This window comes from Pelodiscus sinensis, chromosome 2, assembly GCF_052426305.1.
Source record: "Pelodiscus sinensis isolate ZL-2025 chromosome 2, ASM5242630v1, whole genome shotgun sequence".
Taxonomy (NCBI): Eukaryota; Metazoa; Chordata; order Testudines; family Trionychidae; genus Pelodiscus; species Pelodiscus sinensis.
This window is the reverse complement of record NC_143053.1, coordinates 67,188,123-67,208,865: the sequence shown is the minus strand read 5'-3', so window position 1 is coordinate 67,208,865 and position 20,743 is coordinate 67,188,123. Positions and strand designations below refer to the sequence as shown.

Here is a 20,743-nt window from a genome sequence, read left to right as displayed (position 1 = left end):
GATCAGGGGTTGGGAACAGGTCCCAGATGAAGAAAGGCTACAGAGACTGGGACTGTTCAGCTTAGAAAAGAGGAGACGGAGAGGGGACAGGATAGAGGTCTCTAAAAGCAGGGGTTGGGTGGAGAGGGTGCATTCAGAAAAGTTCTTCCTGAGTTCCCATAAAGAAGGACTAGAGGACACCAAAGGAAAGGAATGGGTATCAGGCTTGAAACTAGTAAGGGAAAGTTGTTCTTCTTGACAAAGCAAATAGTTAACCTGCGGAACTCCTTGCTGCAGGAGGCTGTGAAGGCTACAACTAGAACAGAGTTTAAAGGGAAGTGAGATAAAGTCATGGAGGTTGGGGCCATGGAGTCCTATTAGCCAGAGGGTAGGAGTGGTGTCCCTGCCCAAAGTTTGTGGAAGGCTGGAGAGGGATGGCACGAGACAAATGGCTTGGTCATTGTCTTCGGTCCATCCCCTCCAGGGTCCCTAGGGTTGGCCGCTGTTGGCAGACAGGCTACTGGGCTAGATGGACCTTTGGTCTGACCCAGGACGGCCATTGTAAGCTCAGGGCTCAGTGTCGGGGGTCTCAGTGGACCCCCTTGATTTTCATGCACACCTGGTCCTGGGTGACCAGGCTGGCAGCTCTCCTGCCCTAGACGGCCACTTTCCTGTGCCTAGTGCGGAGATCGTGGACGAGGTCCACGATGTCCGCACTAGCCCAGGAAGGTGCCCGCCTCTTGCGGTCCAGGGCAAGCTCCCGGGAGCCGCCAGCCTGGTCCCGGCAAGAGGGGGTGGGCTGGGGGGCATCGGGTGGGTGGCTCTGTGCCGTGCCAGGTGCAGGGTCTGCTAGCTGGGTGCTGGCAGGCTTGCACCTGGCACAGGCACCGTAGCCAGCCCGTGCCCCTTTAAGGGGTCCGGGGCCGGGAGGGGGGCATAGAGTTTCCCTGGTGTTGGCCAGAGTGGCCACCAGGGAAACCTGGGGAGGGCTAGCCTCCCACTAGTTCGAACTAAAGGGCTACACAGCCCTTAGTTCGAACTAGCTAGTTCGAACTAGGCGTTAGTCCTCGTAAAATGAGGTTTACCTAGTTCGAACTAAGCGCTCCGCTAGTTCGATTCAAATTCGAACTAGCGGAGCGCTAGTGTAGCACCTATTAAAGTTAGTTCGAACTAACGTCCGTTAGTTCGAACTAACTTTGTAGTGTAGACATACCCTCATTCATTGGCCTTGCACAGATGCCTCTTGCCTGGAACTCTGCAAGTAAAGAGCATGGTGACCTTTTAAGAGAGGAGTGGTAGAGCAGGTTAGATGAGATGTCTTTTTCCATTGTACTATTCCCACTTTGCGCTCAGATTTTTTTCACATGGAAACCAAGGAAAGTCATGATTGGGAGCTGTGATGTTTGCTCTGCATCCCTTTGATGGCTTCTGCTAAATTGCTGTGAAAGAACCCAATTAATGATTAAATAGCTATTATTGAACTAGGCTGTCAACTGGAAGGGAGACCAGCAGTGAGTAGCCTCACCCCCCAACAATTCCTTTTCCAAAGTATAAATCTCTAAGAATCACAGGGTTAGAAGGGAAAATGGCTCAAGAGAAACCCTCTGTGGGGGAAAATTCTTGACTTTCCCGGTCCTCCAGACAACCTCTTATAGGTTTTTCAGAGACAGTATTTAATATGCAACCCCATCTTTAGAGACTACACCATTATTATGATTATTATGATTATGAATTTGTTTATCTATTTGTATTACAGTGATGCTTAGAAACCCTAGACTAACTCGGGGTCTTTTTGTGCTAAGCCCAGTACAAAATCATATTGTGACGTTATCAGCTCTAGAAAGTTTGCAGTCTAAGTAGACAGGCTGGACAAATGAGCGGGAGACACAGGAAATGTCTGCCGTCTTGCAGTCCGTATCTGCTTTTATTGGAAGCACTTCTTCTAAGCAATTAAATGTTTTAATTAATATTTGGATGATTGCTCATAGCAGGGTTGACTGTATCTTAATGTCCCCATTTTTGCATGAACTCCTTTTTCATCAGTTCTTCCTTTGCATGAGCATAAGGTCTGTGTAGTGGAGTTTGGCAGTGATGAAACAGCAGTGTGCCAAGATCAGGAGCATCAAACAATCAATTTTTTTCACTCTGCTTTGTGCCAGTTAATACAGTTCCTTAGTTTTGCTGCCAGCATGAGCCTCACAGGTTGGTTAATGATTAAACGATCAGCTTCCTGGGCTTCTAAAATATTCTGTGGAACTCCACTGTCTTTCACAGTGTGTACTCCTCAAGTGAATATTTTGCTCCGTTTAATGCCATGGACTTGAAGGGAATGGATAATGTCTTTGCTGGCAATGCTAATTAATGTTTTAAAAGTTGTATCCAAACCATGCATACACTCAGCTAAGTCTCAGAAAATGTTTTCTCAACTACAGAAATTAATTGCTTTGAATGAGAGGGGAAGGAGCCATGCTAGCTTGTAACAATCTACTTTTAACACCTCTGGTGCTTCTAGAATATGGGACTATAAACAGAGAGGTTTTAAAGTGACTCTTTCTTTCTTCACAATAGATAATACTGCGATGAGGAGCTCTGCCCACCTAAGGGTAGTGGTGCCTGGCATGGCCCACTTAGTTTTTGGGAGGTTTGGTATTCAAAGACCTAGGAGATATTGGTCAAGAGCAAGTTGTCTTTGGTCTAGATAGTGTTTGGGGAGGAAATCCTGTTACTGTTTTCTTAAGTACCCAGAACCAGGAGTCTAGAGCAGTGGGGAACAAAGTTCCTCTTCCTCTAAAGCTCATCCCAGTTGTTTGGAAAAAGGGGAACAGCATGTATGCTTCCTCCCCCCTTAATAAACAGGAGACGGCTGCCTGCTGACCCCAAGCACTAATTGGGGAAAAGGGTCTAGCTGAAGGAGAAGCTGGCTACCGACTTGCAGGACCTGTTACAATCCCAGCTCCATACCAGAGAGCTGTGTGGGGGACTCTGTCTTGAAGGACTGGCAGTTTGAATTACAACTGAGCTCCAAGAACGGGACTGGGATGGGAAGGCTCCCGAACAGGGGCAAGAAAAACCTGCCAGGACAGTTATATGGATACAGAGAGCATAAGAACTTGAGTGACTAAAATGGTGAGATACACTGGGTAGAAAGAATTAATAAACCAGACTCTGTAGGAAGGGACAATAAGATTTGACCTAATCCGAACTGGGTAATTGATGGCAAGAGTTGGAGGCTCACAAGGGGTTGCTCTGAAGGTGATCAGCCCATGTCAAGGACCTTACTGCAGTTACAGGATGATGATGAGTATGGCTGTATCAGGGAGTACCTCCTGGCACATTGCTGATGTCATCTTTATTTGTGTTTGAAGTTACTGGGTCTGATTTTGATTTTACTTCAACTGGGTTGACATTGATGGAGCTCTGTGAATTCAGTGCAGTTACCCTGGACATAAGATGGAATAGTTTAAATGGGAATCTGGCAAAATATATGAGTGTGTGTGTGTGTGTGTGTGTGTGTGTGTGTTTGAGAGAGAGAGAGAGAGACCATGTATATATGTACATACAGGCACAGAGTAAGTTTTCATTTTAGGATGTGCTTTGTTTTTAATTGATCCTTAGGAAATGGATGGTTTCTGGAGAAGATTGCAGTCAAGGATCCTGTCATAGATATGGATTATTCTTTTCTGTGTCACAGGTTGGTGGTGTTTTTAAATGCGTTATGAGGTAATAATAACTAGTTATTTGTGATTTCTTCACTCAGAGGTAATTCTGGGAGGTGCTTGTCCCCTGAGATTTGACTGAGATGCCCAACTCCTTTTACATGCTCTACCAAACAACCATACAAGGGTAACACTATGGCTGTGTCTAGACTGGCAAGTTTTTCCGCAAAATCATCTGCTTTTGCGGAAAAACTTGCCAGCTGTCAACACCGGCCGCTTGATTTTCCGCAAAAGCACTGACGATCTCATGTAAGATTGTCAGTGCTTTTGTGGAAATACTATGCTGCTCTTGTTCGGGCAAAAGTCTAGACAGCAGAGATTTGTTTTCCGCAAAAAAGCCCCGATCGCAAAAATGGCGATCGGGGCTTTTTTGCGGAAAAGCGCATCTAGATTGGCCATGGACGCTTTTCTGCAAAAAGTGCTTTTGTGGAAAAGCATCCTGCCAATCTAGACGCGCTTTTCCGAAAATGTTTTTAATGGAAAACTTTTCCGTTAAAAGCATTTCCGGAAAATCATGCCAGTGTAGACGTAGCCTATCTGATCACTTCAGACCTGGGATACACTTCACCATTGACTGAGCATTGAAAAGTTCTGTATTAGGAGTCTCCAGCCCACATCTGCTAAAACCTTCAGGAGCTGCTGACTGGAACATTCCTCTCATCCAACACTTTGGATCTGACATCAGCTGCTCTGCTCTGCTCTCCACGGCAACACTTTTTGGTTGGCTGGGTTGTTCTCTCTTTAAGGGTAATTCTGCACTATTGATGACATCAATGGTAGCTTTGCCATTTCCTTCAATAGTCTGAGGATCAGCCTCTTGGTTCTCAAGATATTGCCATCACTGATGTGTCTCTGAGTGGCTGGTCCTTTCCCTGTCTACCTATCACTGAGCAGCAGCAGAGCTGGAAGCAATCCCTATTTCCCTGCTGCTTCTCCTGTGGCCTCTTCCACTCTGAATCTGCGACTCCTTTGCTCAGGCCTCATTAAATCACAAACGGCTTATGGACAGCGATAATAAAAATCAGTATAAATATTAAGAATTGGCAAAGTCCAGTCACGTAGGAATCCAGCTACAGCTTGCCAATGGCACTGGCGGCGGTGTCCTTCTTTCATTTCTACCAGTGAATAAATAAGGGCTCAAGACAGCTTTGAGTGATTGATGTGCATCCTGAAATTGATTTATGTGTGCGTGTGGGCTTTCTGCCCATCTGATATAGCACCACGTCTTTGCGTGACCTAATTCTGATTCAGTACTGTAAGTGAGATGAACTGCTACAGAGGGAGCTTGAAATACAATGCTAGTTTAATAAATAATTCAGGGATGGTTCAAATCTGTTTGGCACCAAAAAAATCCCATGTGGGGTGGTAGGACCAGATACACCTCTCACTGACATCACTTTTACAGTGGTTCAGCGCCTTTGATTTTAATTGTGTGAGCTCTACTTTATGCAGCATAAGTGAAAAGAGAAAAGAACTTTTTTATTATTATTTTCTATGGCATTGTTCATACCTGGATTGGATGGCATGGGCAGGACGGTTATTTATTTAGCCTGCAATAAATTTGCTTCATGAGAGGTAATTTTAGAGATCTGTACAGCTTGGCTCACTGCAGTGGCCTTTTCAAAGCAGAAAGGGTGGGCAGTGGATCTGCTATTACTGATCCCTAACTTCGGATTGCTAGTTGAGATCTCCACATAATCAGGCTGGCTTGTGCTTTTAGACCCTGACCGAGAAAAGCACATAAGCACACATATAACCTTAAAAAACTGAGCAGTCCCACTGAAGTCAGTGGGAATTCTCTCCTGCTTAAAGTTAAGCATATGCTTAAGTGCTTTGCTGGGTCAGGGCCTCAGTTCACAAAATATTAAAATGCAATAAATATGTAAAAATTGTGTCAAATATTGCTGGCTTTGAGATCAAAACTACAGAATCGTAATGAGCTCCGTGTTTCGTCAAAGGTGGCTAGATCAAGGGGAAGAAGATGGTAAAATTGTAAGAGAACTAAACCTTGCTGACACCACCACCTTCTCCGCAGGTAAGCCTAAAACAATGCAGACGAGAGTGCATTGTCTCTGCGGCTGTGCCAAAGAAAGACCAGGCCACATAAACTGATCACCTTCTCTCTATCTCTGCAGGGCAAGAGCTGGAACTCAAGAAAGCAGAAAATGTAAAGACTTTTTCTTTTTTAAAAAATTGATTTGACAGTATACAACAGGGGTGAGGAACCTTTTTTTGGGTTGTGGGCTGCTGACCCACAGAAAAATCAATTGAGGGCCACACACAAGTAAGAAGCAAGTGGATTGGGGGCTCTGGATTGAGAAGTAAAAAGGAAGACACGCCTCACATTCCCCTTGCACACCAGAGCCTAGAGGGCCCAGCCTATTAGATTTTGTGTGCTCCAGTCCTGAGGTGGGGCAGTGGGGGTTGGGGGAGGGGGGAGCTGGAGCACCAACATGGGCTCCCCAGTGCTGGTAGGGGGAGCCCTGAGCCTCTTGGGCCAGATCCAGGCAAGCTAGGGACCACATCCAGCCCCCAAGGCCTGAGGTTTGCCATCCCTAATACACAATGTCTTTTTTTAGGGAAAATCAGATCACTATTTTTTCTGTATGTAAAGTTTTTTTCCTGTATCTTTTCACAAAGGCTCATTTCTTCCTTCTTTTAAAAATATAACTAGTGGGCTGCTGAAGGATGGAAGTTTCAGAAAGGCAACACTCTTCAGTTCTACAGCAGGCTCACCCGTGGTTTCATACGCCTCAGTCCAGATGGCACCGTTGATGCACTTGGTGACAAGAAGGACAAATATGGTAAAATATTTGTCAGGTGGGGATGTGTGGGTGAACAGCATGAGGAAGGAAGGCATCGCCAGATCATTGTGGATTTCATGTATATGATACAAAGTTAATTCTCACAGGAGAAGAGGATGACAGTCATGAATGCGCTTACTCCAGGAATTGTTGAAAACTACTAATGGCAAAAGCCACATGGTTTTGTTGTAAAAGAACATCTCACTAAAGCCCCTAATTGCAATGAGGAGGAACGGTAGTCCGAATTAGGGGCTTTAGTTCAAACTACCTAGCCCGTGCCACGTGTAGCCGTGGGCACGGAGTTTGAACTACCGGGCATTTAAAAATGGCGGTGCCCGGGAACATGCAAATAAAGCCCGGGATATTTTAATCCCGGGCTTCATTTGCAAGTTCGAATGACTACATTAGCCACCCTAGTTTGAACTAGGGTGTTTAGTGTAGACATACCCTTAGTCTGCACAGAGGCAATAAGCAAATCTATTCAATTTTTAACACTATGGCTTTGACTGATGGATTATGTTTGATTCAATTCCACATGATACCACAGCGTACGTAATTGCTGTGCATGCAGAATCCAAATGTATACTGCTGTTTCTTTCACTGCAACTACTGTATCTGTGTACACTTTCCATTCTGCTTATATGTGGACTTCCGTATGGAAGTTTTTAAACATATAGACACATTACATTTATAGCATCTTCCTTCCATTTAATTCTTCTACTTTTCAGTGAGTAGTATTCTCAGTCAGTGTGTAATCATGCAGGTACCACAACTGCTCACACAGTTACTGCAAATGGCCCTGTAAATGGAGTACTCAGGTAGCACAATTGTGATATGAAATGAAGGTATGTATCTGCATATGCTTCTTGGTATGAAGAACCCATCTCTACCCTCACACATTCCTTTCAAATGTTGGTGGGACAAAACAGAAAAATGTATTAGTAAGTTGGGACCATCTCCTCAAATCATGTAAATCAGGGTAGCACCAGTGCTTTTGATGGAGTAATGGAAATTTACATCAATTGAGGATTTGGCTGATGGATTGTTAATGTTCCAGGATATTTTACCGGAAGCAGGTAGAGCAGTGCCATTGTTGTTGTTATATTTTGAGCTGTAGTTTTGATTCTGGCATGTAAGAACACTGCCAGCATGCAAGATGTCCTCGCGTATGAGATGATCACCGTGAATTTAGTTGATGTAATTAAAACAATAGTTTAACCAGGCGAACAGTGAATACACCCTTGTTTCACGGAATGAATATACGTACTTTTTAACTACTAAACAGCAGGTTGCATCGGGTCTGTTTTATTATGAATTAAACAAAATTAGTCAATAGATAAAAATCTCCAGGCCAGATTCTACCACTCTGAGTAGCAACTTGCACTGCCAGTGGGCCCATCAAGTGATAGAAAAGGCCTCTGGGAGAGAAGTGGCACAGTGGAATTACACCAGTTTGACTCAGTGTATTTATTACTCTGAGTGGGAGTTGTATGCATTTAGGGAGAGTACAATGTTATTTATGTGTTTATTTGTACAGTGGCAGAGGCCCCAGTTAGGGATTAAGTCTTCACAGAGCAAAAGCACTAAACACTGTGCTCTAAGGAGCACAGCACCGAACTCTCAGCTCAGGAAGGAGGGGATACAGTAGCAATCGCCTAGCACCCGCCCAGTCGTGGGCTGCTCCAGAGATGAGAGAGGTCTTGAAATAATGGGGCCCTGGGCCCTGTTTGAGTTATAACAGCCTCTCTAGGAGCCACAGTGACTATGGTTGCCAGATGGTTTAAAAAAAATACCGGGCAAAAATTCGATAAAAATTTATCGAGCTAAAAAAAAAAAGCACCGGGGAGTAACCATGGAGACCTGGAGGGGGGGAGATTAGGGAGGTTGGGCCGAAATGAGAGGTTGTGGCCCCTTTAATTGCCACGTGTCCCGAGCGGGCTTCCATTGGGTGCCAAACCGGGCCCGGGAAAAGCAGAGAAACTTACTTACTTAGGGTATGTCTACACTACCCTCCTAGTTCGAACTAGGAGGGTAATGTATGCATACCGCACTTGCTAATGAAGCCCGGGATTTGAATTTCCCAGGCTTCATTAGCATAAGCGGGGAGCCGCCATTTTTAAATCCCCGCTGCTTCGAACCCCGTGCAGCGCGGCTACACGGGGCTCGAACTAGGTAGTTCGGACTAGGGTGCCTATTCCGAACTACCGGTACACCTCGTTTCACGAGGAGTAATGGTAGTTCGGAATAGGAACCTAGTCCGAACTACCTAGTTCGAGCCCCGTGTAGCCGCGCTGCACGGGGTTCGAAGCAGCGGGGATTTAAAAATGGCGGCTCCCCGCTTATGCTAATGAAGCCCGGGAAATTCAAATCCCGGGCTTCATTAGCAAGTGCGGTATGCATACATTACCCTCCTAGTTCGAACTAGCGGGGTAGTGTAGACATACCCTTAGAAACTACCAGACATTTATATGTCCGGTATTTTCTCAATTTGTTTACCAGTCACAAAGTCCAGATACTGGACTGTCTGGTTCAATACCGGATACCTGGCAACCCTAACAGTGATGCCTGGAATCTCAGTAGTGCTGTGTGCTGCGCCCGGCCTCAGACACACCTTTCGCCCCAGCACCTGCTGGGAATTGCCTTCCATATTGCCTATGCTACAGAAATCCTTCCCTTACGATACGGGTCTAGAGATGCTCCAGCCCTATTACCAGGTTCACAGATGCCAGAATTGGGTTGAGAATTTCTCCCTAAATATATAATGAGATACAACAGGGACCTATTTTGTGTTCTTCTATTGGCAATGTTATTGTTGTAAGCATAATAAATAAACAACTGTCACTGCCAATGCAATAACCGTTGTCAAGGGTTTTGGAGGCATCATGGAAGAGGTTAATCTGAAGAATTTGGAAATTCAGAGCCATGCTACAAAATTTGTTTTTACGAATAATAAATAAAAATCTATCTCTCTATCGATCTTCAGATTTTATACTGCTGCACTTCACTGTATTATCTGTGTGTCTTCCACATAAAATCAATTAGTCATAGAGAGGCCTCCAGTAAATTTAATGGTGTCCCTGGGCTTCCTTTCTGGAGTATTGGAATATGGTAATTATTTTGTTTTGATATGTTACAGATAATAAATCTACTTTTCTCAAGAGATGTTTGCTGTTTGCTGATAACTGTGAGGCAGTGAGCCTTGAATTTATGAGGTTGCCCAAATTAATAGGGAGGAGGTCTGTGGATCAGATCAAATTATGCCTCCACTCTGACTATTTATTTTAAATTCAGCCTTTTCCCTGCCACATAATGTCATTGCAGGATCAGAAGTCACTTGTAGGTATTAGATGTAAAAATCGGTTTAAATATATCTGTGGCTCCACCTTCTTTCTCTCCCAAACTCTTTAGGTCTTTTCGACGTGACTTTCAAAAGAAATGCACGTGTATTTAAGAGTCATCTGATGCCACACCTTGCCCTTGCTCTTGACAATGGCTTTGTCATTGGAAAGGTATGAAATTGCCTTATTGTTTTTAATAGTTTCATATTTTTTATTCTTTGTATTAAATATTTAGTTCTCTGTTCTGAATAGTAGGTACATCCAATCACACGTGAGGCCAACCTACAAACCCACAATCTGAAGTTTGAACTTCCAAAGATCAGGAAAGTTTGGTTTCTGCTTTGGGGCCCATCTACTTTTCTTTTTACTCTTTCCTCCTGTATCTCAGTATCTCACTTAATATTAATAATGGTTCACTGAAAAGGATCTGATTTAAGCAGCAAGGAATATTATGAGCTGTGTTTCATTGTTCATACCATTTAGTCAAATATTGACAATATATCTGCCATGCTCTGACATCTCTCCATGGATAATTATCAGTGCCAAGGGATAATTGTAAATATCTAGTTATTTCCCTATCACTTTTAATAACTAATCTGCCTTTCTAGGGCTTATTGCAAGTTTATATTCCAAGCCTAGCTAAATCCCCTCATTTCTCATCTTCTCAATGGTAGATTTTGGTCAATAGCCATAGATAGTACTTTTTTAACTTGCACCTTTTCCTGATCTCAAGCTTCTTGGAAAGTCAAGCAAATAAAACCTTGTAAGACCTATTGGGTGGGAGCCAAAGAAACTGGATCTCATTTAGTGAACTTATGTGGAGGGTTCTTCCACAGAAATATTCCCTCTAACTTTTTCCATCCATGTGCAGATTTTTTGTGTTTTTATGTGCACTGAGGCATGTGCAAATATGCACCACCAGTAGAAACAAAAAAACTTAGCTGGCTTTGCTAATCAGCTGGGCAGCATTTGAATCTCCTCTAGGAGGTTGCATAAGCGCACAGCTTACTATTCCACAGCCCTGGTCAATTCAACTGGCTGATCTATGGCCAGAAGATACAGCCTAGGTGATATCAGAACTTGCAAGTTTTGGAGGTGGGAAAGAAAGAGACCTTGCCCCAACCCCTTCTCAACTTGCAAAGTTCCTGAGCTCTACATTAGAGAGATTTGTAAAGAATGGAGCGCCTGAGCGCTGCAGGAGAAGCTTTTCCATCCCATCTCTTGTGAAGCCCAGGAACCCTTTAGAAGAGAGTCTCTTTGTGTCCTCCTGAGAGATCTTCAAGAAATAGACACCTTCTTATTTTCCTCTTGAGCACCCTCTCTTAGCTCACTTCAGAACGAGTGGACTTTCTGCACTGCACAAGAGAAGTCCTCTCCCTTTTCTCTCTTCTCCCTTTTCTCACCTACTGTAGAGATACTGAGCTCAACAGGAAAGAGTCTTCCTCCCTGAAGCAAAGCCCAGCATTGCTCTGCCACAATGTGCACAATACAAGTGCATCCACACTGCACCTGTGGGTCAAAATGAGATATGCAATTTGAGCTATGCAAATTGCGTATGTTATTTCTATCTAATTTCAATCACAGCACCAAATTTCAAAATAAAGCTCTATTCTGACAAGCCCCTCAATCTTTGTGGAACAAGGCTTCCAGGGACACCAGAATAGCGTGCCCGTTATTTCTAAATCTATTTTGAAATAACAGGCATGTTTAAAGATGCAGAATATCTATTTGTGGTATCCTGAAATAGCGCCACTGCCTAAACGTAGCCTATGTTATTAGGCAAGCGGAGTTGTGTGAAAGGTGGTTCTTTTAGGTAGAGAATGGAACCAACTGTGTTTTGGTTTTCCTTATTTGAGTAGTGCCTGAACTAGTGGTCAGAGCAGGTTATAAGCAGGCTATACTATGCATTGGTATTAGTGGGAGAAGAGTTTACTCAGCACCTTGCAGAACTGGACACCTATTTGGGAATTGCTTTGAGCCACAGAACAAACAATACAAATTTCCCTCTCCTTGTTCCACACAGCAATAAAAATTATTCTTGTTCTCACCATCATTACAAATAGGAGACTGGGTGAAATGAGTCCAGTCTTCTATTTCCATGTCTGTCACTTTTTGAACTTGAGCAAACCACTTAAAGTCCCTACTTCAGTTTACCAGCTCAAAGTTGCATTTAGAGCAATTTAGGGTCAGGCAGGGGGTTCAGGTGTGTGGTGGGCTCAGGGCACAGGGTTCGGTTGTTGGGGGGAGTACAGGAGTATTATGGCAAGGATGTGAGGGTGCAGGAGTCTGGGTTGGGGTGGATGAGGGGCTCAGCAGAGGGTTAAGGTGTGTGGGAGGTGCAGGAAGCAGGGCAGGGTGCTGTGGGTGGGAAGTAGAAAATGTGGGGCCTTGGGGACAGATTACCTTACCTGGCCAGGGCTGGGCTGCTGCACCCAGACAGCAGTGGCTGGATGAGGGGCCAGAACAGGATGGCTGCAGCTGGATTTTGGCCTCCTCTCCTACACATACCGCAGCAGGATGAGAGGAGAAGCAGGCGGCACCACCAGCCCTTCATAAGGGAGTCGTGAGGATTAATTAATCGATTAAAGCACTTTGGATCCTTGGAAGACAGGTGCTGTTCAACAGTAAAACAGTAGTGTAATACAGTCAACATTTTTGTAGCTTTTAGATATAATCAAAGGTCTTACGACTCTCATTTCACAGCCTCATCTAAATGCCATGTGGTGATTTCTTTTATTCTCAACAGCTTCAATTAGAGCTGGCTGAAATGTTTTGAATTAAAAGGGTTTTTTTTTAATGAAAAAATGGCCTTTCTTGGGAACAAAATATTTCATGAACTCTTGTCTCTTTAAAATGTTTCCCCAAAAGGTTTATCACCTGTTTTTTTAATCTAATTTTTGGTTTTAAAAGTTATCAGAACTGTTATAAAAATGACTACTGACATTTTGTCAATTTTCTAAATGTGAGTTTTCTGTAAATGAGAGAGTTTAATGTGTTAGAACAAAAACCTTAATAATTTTTTTGAAAAATCAAGAGTCCACTGTGAAACCATGAAATCTTGCAACGTTTCATTTTTTGCCCAGCTCTTTTAGGAATCCAATACCGTGTATGTTTTTGTGCATAGTGTCTTTCATACAAAAGAACCAGGAAATAACTCAGCCCGGGTACGTCTACACTACAGCGCTAGTTCGAACTAACTTAGTTCGAATTAGTTAATTCGAACTAACGCGTCTAGAACTAAAAACTAGTTCGAATTAGCGTTTTGCTAATTCTAACTAGCAAGTCCACATTGAGTGGACTCTGAACAGGGCTTAAGGATGGCCGGAAGCAGTGCCGGCAGGGGATAAAAGGAGGACTTAGAGCATGGAGATGCTGTCTCAGGCTAGCCGAGGGCTGCACTTAAAGGGTCCCGACCCCCACCCCGGACAGACAGTTCTAAGGGGTGCCCCGCTTGCAAAGAAGTTCTGGCTTGGAGTGCCCGGAGTACCCACACTGGGCACATCACACCACTCGGACATCAGCCCGGCTGCACTTGCCGCAGGCTGCCATCTGGGGAGAGGCGGCAATTGGGGGGCTGCAGGAGAGCTTCCACCCCCAGAAGCCCGCAGAGCCAGCCTAGTCGTCCCCATCGGGGGCTCGTACCCCATTCCTCCCTCACCTCCTTCCACTTACCCTTCCCTAGCCCCCCTTCTTATTGATGTACAAAATAAAGATAACGTTTCTTCCAACATTGACTCTGTCTTTATTGAAAAAAACTGGGGGAGACTGGGAAAAGGAGGTGGGAGAGGGGAAGAGAAAGGCTGGGAGAGGGGAGGGCAACTAACATGATCAGGGGTTGGGAACAGGTCCCAGATGAAGAAAGGCTACAGAGACTGGGACTGTTCAGCTTAGAAAAGAGGAGACGGAGGGGGGACAGGATAGAGGTCTCTAAAAGCAGGGGTTGGGTGGAGAGGGTGCATTCAGAAAAGTTCTTCCTGAGTTCCCATAAAGAAGGACTAGAGGACACCAAAGGAAAGGAATGGGTAGCAGGCTTGAAACTAGTAAGAGAAAGTTGTTCTTGACAAAGCAAATAGTTAACCTGCGGAACTCCTTGCTGCAGGAGGCTGTGAAGGCTACAACTAGAACAGAGTTTAAAGGGAAGTGAGATCAAGTCATGGAGGTTGGGTCCATGGAGTGGTATTAGTCAGGGGGTAGGAGTGGTGTCCCTGCCCAAAGTTTGTGGAAGGCTGGAGAGGGATGGCACGAGACAAATGGCTTGGTCACTGTCTTCGGTCCATCCCCTCCAGGGTCCCTAGGGTTGGCCGCTGTTGGCAGACAGGCTACTGGGCTAGATGGACCTTTGGTCTGACCCAGTACGGCCATTGTAAGCTCAGGACTCAGGGTCGGGGGTCTCAGTGGACCCCCTTGATTTTCATGCACACCTGCTCCTGGGTGGCCAGGCTGGCAGCTCTCCTGCCCTAGACGGCCACTTTCCTGTGCCTAGTGCGGAGATCGTGGATGAGGTCCACGATGTCCGCACTAGCCCAGGAAGGTGCCCGCCTCTTGCGGTCCAGGGCAAGCTCCCGGGAGCCGCCAGCCTGGTCCCGGCAAGAGGGGGTGGGCTGGGGGGCATCGGGTGGGTGGCTCTGTGCCGTGCCAGGTGCAGGGTCTGCTAGCTGGGTGCTGGCAGGCTTGCACCTGGCACGGGCACCGTAGCCAGCCCGTGCCCCTTTAAGGGGACCGGGGCCGGGAGGGGGGCAATAGAGTTTCCCTGGTGTTGGCCAGAGTGGCCACCAGGGAAACCTGGGGAGGGCTAGCCTCCCACTAGTTCGAACTAAAGGGCTACACAGTCCTTGGTTCGAACTAGCTAGTTCGAACTAGGCGTTAGTCCTCGTAAAATGAGGTTTACCTAGTTCGAACTAAGCGCTCCGTTAGTTCGAATTAAGTTCGAACTAACGGAGCGCTAGTGTAGCGCCTAGGAAAGTTAGTTCGAACTAACTTTGTAGTGTAGACATACCCCCCTTTACAGGCTAATCATGCAAATACAAATAGAAAGCCTGATTCAGCCATCTGGTTTCAGTCCTGTAGGTTGCTTCCTTCACTAGACATTTATACAGAGTCATTATACACAATCGGGGGGGGGGGGGGGGGCAGGCACAGTGGGACTGCTGATGAAAGGCACCCAAGATCTATACTGAGTGCATTTCCTGTGAGCCTTGGTCCTGCACCCTCTCTTCTGGATTGTGCCAGCTGAACCCAGACCCCACAATAAGGAGTCCTTGTATTTTACCTGTTATACAGTGCAGAAGTTCTGTCTCTGGGGGTTCCTGGGTTGATGTCCTCTAGCAGAACCCAGGACACAAACTAGATATGATGAACATAATTATGAATAGATAACAGGCTTGTCTTATTTCAAGATTCTATGCCCAGTTCCAGGCCTCTTAATTTTAGAATGTCAAGCTCAGAACCAAATTTGAGAATGACCCAAAGACTTTTCCATATTAGAATGATCTTCATTGCTAATAATGACACAACCTTGGCACCAGGAGGAATTAATAGAAGTGCAGAAATAGAGACCCATGGTATGACTGCTCATTCATATTACTTATATCTAAAGGTTCATATAACTGATTATTCTAGTTTTTTCTGTGTTAGGACAGTGAAGATACTCTCTGTGAGCTACAAGTTCATGTTCAGCCAAATCGCTGCATAATTCTGGAATCAGCCCGAAATCCAGGACACACGATTACCTTCACGCTTCAAGGCAAAGTAGCCAAGGATACAATAGGCTATGCAGAACTTTCAAAAGAATTTGTTGTGCATGTGAAGGTAAGGTTGGGGGAGAGAGATGAAGGAAAGTAAACTGTGCAAATTGTTTATTCTTGTTTATCCACTGTAGTTGAGCACATCCTGCAAACTGAACGTTGAAAGAGTGATCTCCTCCCACTAGGTGGAGCTAAAGACTGTGACTATTGCTTAACAGGGAGACATCATGATGTGAACCATGTGGAAGTCACAGTCAACCTTCCCAAGCCAGAGCTGCATACAAAATAGAACTGGATGGGGGAATTATTTGCATAGGAGAATTGAAGGAATACTCTTATGCCTTGTGACAAAAATATATAGTAACTTATACATGGAAATGCACTTGTGATGGTTTGAAAAAAACCTTCACATCTTTTGCTTAATTGCTAATGTAACGCTACAACTACTGATGATAGAGTATACCAATTTTTTGAGGAAAAGTGGCTTTTTTAAAAGGGGGGGTTGCCGAAAAACCCGCATCTTGTCTACTTTCGAAAGTGAGATCAGAAGAATTTGGATATCCTCTTTTGACAGTTTAGCATAGTCTAGATGAGCCCTCAGTCAGATGGAGTGTTTCAAGTTGTTAAAGCCCAAGGGAGGGGTAGGGAAAGCCGTACAATTTACAAATGGATATTTTTATCTATTGATTTGTTGTAGGGTGTGTTCCACAGTGGTGCCATAATTCTACTCACCACAAGTCTCTGCCAGGCTCTCTGCCTCATGCCTGATGGGAGCTGCAGTGGAGCAGGAAAGCAGTCTGAAGAATCCTACTGGAAAGTGCATAAAATCAGCTCTGGAGTTTGCATGATTGAGAGTCTGAAAAACCCAAGAATGTATCTGAAGATTAAGAATGGCGAGTGCAATGGAACAGTAAGCAGTTCTTGTTCACATTTACCTTTTGAAGTGCTTAAATAACTTGCCAAAGCCAGAGAGAAGGAAGAAAATCTTTAGAGTCAGTAAATCTTTAAAGTCAGTCAAATTGCACTATCCTCTGTTGTCTAAAACTTTTTACAATTCCCACCCAGTCATAAAACTTGCAGAATTGGGAAACTCTGCTTTGAAGACACGTTAACCTTCTCTTAAACCCTTATATAAATCAGAACTCCCTCTTTCATTGTATCTCTTTTTCTGATCACAAAATAATAGATCCAAACACAAGGCTATCTTTATAAATTGAATAATTAGACAACATAGTACTATGCTAAAACCTTAAAAAACAAACTGAATTGACACACACATTCAAGTTTTTATTTCAAAGTTGTCCAACTGTGTATCACATTCAATTGCTGAACTCACATTTTCTTATTACTTCTTTTTTTTTAGGGGACTGGTGATGTGTACTGTCACTTTAAAACTGAGAAGAATTTAGAAAGTGGATCTGTGAGTCTAGAATCTGTGCAAAACAGAGGGATGTATGTTGGTCTCCAACCTGATGGTCAGACCAAGCCAGTTGTTCACACTGGAGACAGAAACATTGTTTTCTACCCACGAGTCATTAAATGTATGCAACTTTGAATACTAAAGAAAGCCACTAAGTATTTAACATATTTTTAGCTGCCCATGTAAATATTTACAACCATAAAGTTTAAGGCAGAAATATAGAGACAAGATTTGAAAATTTGCTTTTGAATGTTTTAGTACTTTAAATGAGAAACATATACTACTTGCAACTCATTCCTTTCACATACATTGGTGATTTTTATACCAGTAATTTTTATCCTCAGGAATTAGAATTTTTTTTTCAGAATAAATGAAACTTGAGTGTTGGCAGGAGTTCCAAAAAACGTGTTCTTCACCTGAATACAGATTGTGTGTTTCTCAGCTATACTTCCTCCCTAACCTCAGTGTGCCCCACTGCTGGAAATGGCAAGAAATATATCTTAGGAGTTACCTAGACTGTTTCTATATTCACAGTAGACTCTCTCACTCTGGAAATCCCTAAACTGTGAATGCAATAGAGACTCTGTCTCACTGTCTGTGGTTGCAATCTATTAAAACCTGAGAGTTTTGGTTTTATACATTTCTCTGTTGCTAATCATGGCCACAAAGCACCTCTATGAAGACTAATGAATTAAGTATCACAACATCCTTATAAGGTAGGGGAAATAATATTATCCATGTTTCTACAGACGGGGAGCTTCCACACAGAAAGTCTGTGAAGAGTTAGAACCCAAATCTTTGGGTTCTCTGACCTAACCAAGACGCTGTACTTCCTCACAAATATCTACCCACTGCATCAATCTGTAGCTTTAACACTCACTTTAGTTGTCTGCAGATCAGTTCAAAATAATCACTTTTGTTCAACAATTAGAAGGTGTGAACAGTACAAAGCGCTTCTCATCATGAGTAAACTATGGAAGAGATTTGAAACTGTACTTCTCTGAGTTTCAATTGCAATGTCTATGGACAATGGTGATCTTGCTAAATATTGATAATATTTCTGTGATGCCAGCAGTCTGCAATAAATGACTAGAAATAGTTGATCAGTTTTTATCTTTTTTCACTTAACTAATGCTCCCTTTTTTATGAGGCAAAAAGAGAGAAATTTAATATAGGCATGATTTTTATGGGGGCACTAGGATACATGGGAACATGAAACCAGTCTTCAGGAACTAAAAGACATTAATTTGGGATTGCCTTTTAAAAATAATGTACAGTTGCTGTACTTTATGGGCTGCATTACGCACAGACACATAGGGGTTGGGAGGCAGGTGTTGGACTAAGTGGCAGTACTTGAAATTAAGTTTGTCTATGTCCTAGTGCTGCCAGCGTTGTTGTTGTTGTTGTTATTTATTATTATAAGTGTCCAGTGATATGGGTAAGAGGTAGTCCTTCCTATGTCTTTAAGAATGGTATAAAAAGAGCTAGTCTATACTTCCCCAGGGCAGCCTACCTAGTACTGTGCCATGGCCAGATGATAAAGCCACATCCATCTAAACATTCTCTGACTGGGCCAATCTATTCTAATCAGCTTGGTAGTGGAGAGCTATACATTAGCTTTCCAAAGTCTCCTGAGGTGGAGTGCTAGAGACTAAATAGCCCCTTGCAACATCCCCACCCCCTCTAGTGCTCCCACATGGAGACAGACATACATTGAGTGTGAATTTTTAGAATTTCTTCTACTGATTCTTTTCTGATGGTGAATCATAGGGTGGATAACAAGAGCTACTAAGCCTCTCCCTCTTCCCCCCGTAGAAAGCAATTAAATAGATTGATTAAAACGTGCCATGCTTCACTCTCACAACCCCATCTCATGAAGAACTCTTGTATCTTTGAAGGCTATGCAGTTTTAATTCAAGGACTGCCTTGTCTTCATATGAAATTTATAATGCCATATACAAAATGAGAATCATTTCATATGATTAAAATGACCTTCTAAATTCACATTGCTTATGCTTTAATGATTTCATGTTTATAAATAGGATTTTGAAGAGAGCTGGGGCCTAGAACCTGAAATAGGCATCTAACTCGCCTTGATTTCAGAGGAAGTTAGGAGCCTAAACAGTGCCGAGGATCTGGAACCAAGTCATTTAAGTTCCCAGTTCTTGTTGAATTAGGCAATTAACTCTTCTAAGGTCCTTTGCAAAGCCCAGCCTTCATATTTTCCAAAAAAGTCCTGGGTTGTGATATGGCGTTTTAAGGGGGTGAAATATTATCCAATTCCCATCACACTCAGGGCTTGTCTATGCAGACACTGAGTTTGTAGCTGCCTGGGATGTAAATCTAGCTTGCACTATCCTGCTACTTGCTAATTGTCTACGTGGACCCTGTTGTCATACACACAAAGTTCCATTCCATGCTTCAATGTACCCCATAATGAAACACATGAGCCATTTGATAAAGATTTATACCATTCAGAGACCTTTTTAAATATTTTATGTGTTGTGCAGCTGATAGTCCCTGGCCAGTGAGAGCACAGCAGAAACCAGTGCAGTTATAGCTTTTTATATCTTGTGGCTGTTGGCTCAAAGATATTTCAGATGAAAAATGAAAGATCACATGAAAACGGAAACCTGACCATCAGTTTTCAACAATAAGTTGGGAACCCTATTTTAGCCAGAGACGAGCAGCATAAATTCATCAAGAAAACCTCTTGATGACTGTATCATAACACATATTTTATATTATTATTTAAACAATTGCAAAAGGACAGAGTAGTGTTGTAGTACAAGTAATCTTAACAGTGGCATCACTGGAAAGTCATGCATGTACTGTGTATGTGGTTGGGAGTATCAAGGGCAGAAACCAGGAGTCACTATATACAGAAAAGAGAAGAGTTTTGTCCTCCTAAATTCAGGAAGAATTTCAGAGTCTCAGGCTGTGTCCAGACTCAGGGGTTTTTTCGGGAAAAGTAGCCTTTTTCCGAAAAAACTTCCCCTGCGTCCAGACTCAAGCCGCGTTCTTTCGAAATTAAATCGAAAGAACGCGGCTTTTCTTTCGATGGCGGTAAACCTCATTTCACGAGGAAGAACGCCTTCTTTCGAAAGTTCCTCTTTCGAAAGAAGGTGTTCTTCAATGTAAATAGGGCTTCTTCAAAAGAGAGCATCCAGACTCACTGGATGCTTTCTTTCGAAAAAGCAAGCCGCTTTTTCAAAAGTTCAACGTGCAGTCTAGACGCTCTCTTTTGAAAGAGGCTCTTTCGAAAGTATCTTTCGAAAGAGCCTCTTTCGAAAGAGGCTTGCAGTCTAGACATAGCCTCAGAGGGGTAGCCATGTTAGTCTGTAACTAAAAAAACCCCACAAAAAACAACAAATAGTTCTATAGCATTTTAGAGAGTAACCACAAAATATAGATCATATCATGAGCTTTCTTGGGGACCGTCTCCAGCAGACCAGGGACACCGGGAGCAAAGCCGCAGCCATGGCGGGGTCCCGCGCCTCTGAGGCTTTGCCAGAGCAAAGTGAATATGATGGAAGCATGTTGCATGGTTGCTGGAAAGAATTTGTTTCAGGTTAGGGGGTTGTCTGTAGGCAAGGACTGGCCTCTTTCCCCCAAGGCCTGTGAGAGTGAGGGATTGTTTTCCAGGATAGGTTGTAGATTGTTAACGATGTGCTGGAGGGGTTTAAGCTGGGGGCTTTGGTGATGATTGGCAGTGTTCTGTTATTTTGTTTTTGGGACCTAT

At 43.7% G+C, this 20,743-nt stretch overlaps 1 protein-coding gene across 2 annotated transcripts in view; it reads left to right on the top strand.

The window, feature by feature from the left end:
• Positions 1 to 20,743, top strand: part of RP1 (RP1 axonemal microtubule associated) — a 325,691-nt gene that overhangs the window by 83,217 nt on the left and 221,731 nt on the right. For both annotated transcript variants that reach the window (XM_075920696.2, XM_025183398.3), the window contains 8 exons: positions 3,595 to 3,670; positions 5,654 to 5,730; positions 5,831 to 5,862; positions 6,370 to 6,499; positions 9,908 to 10,008; positions 15,472 to 15,645; positions 16,279 to 16,491; positions 16,945 to 17,122. In XM_075920696.2, coding sequence (XP_075776811.2) covers positions 3,595 to 3,670; positions 5,654 to 5,730; positions 5,831 to 5,862; positions 6,370 to 6,499; positions 9,908 to 10,008; positions 15,472 to 15,645; positions 16,279 to 16,491; positions 16,945 to 17,122 — 981 coding nt within the window. The remainder of the gene's footprint in view (positions 1 to 3,594; positions 3,671 to 5,653; positions 5,731 to 5,830; positions 5,863 to 6,369; positions 6,500 to 9,907; positions 10,009 to 15,471; positions 15,646 to 16,278; positions 16,492 to 16,944; positions 17,123 to 20,743) is intronic.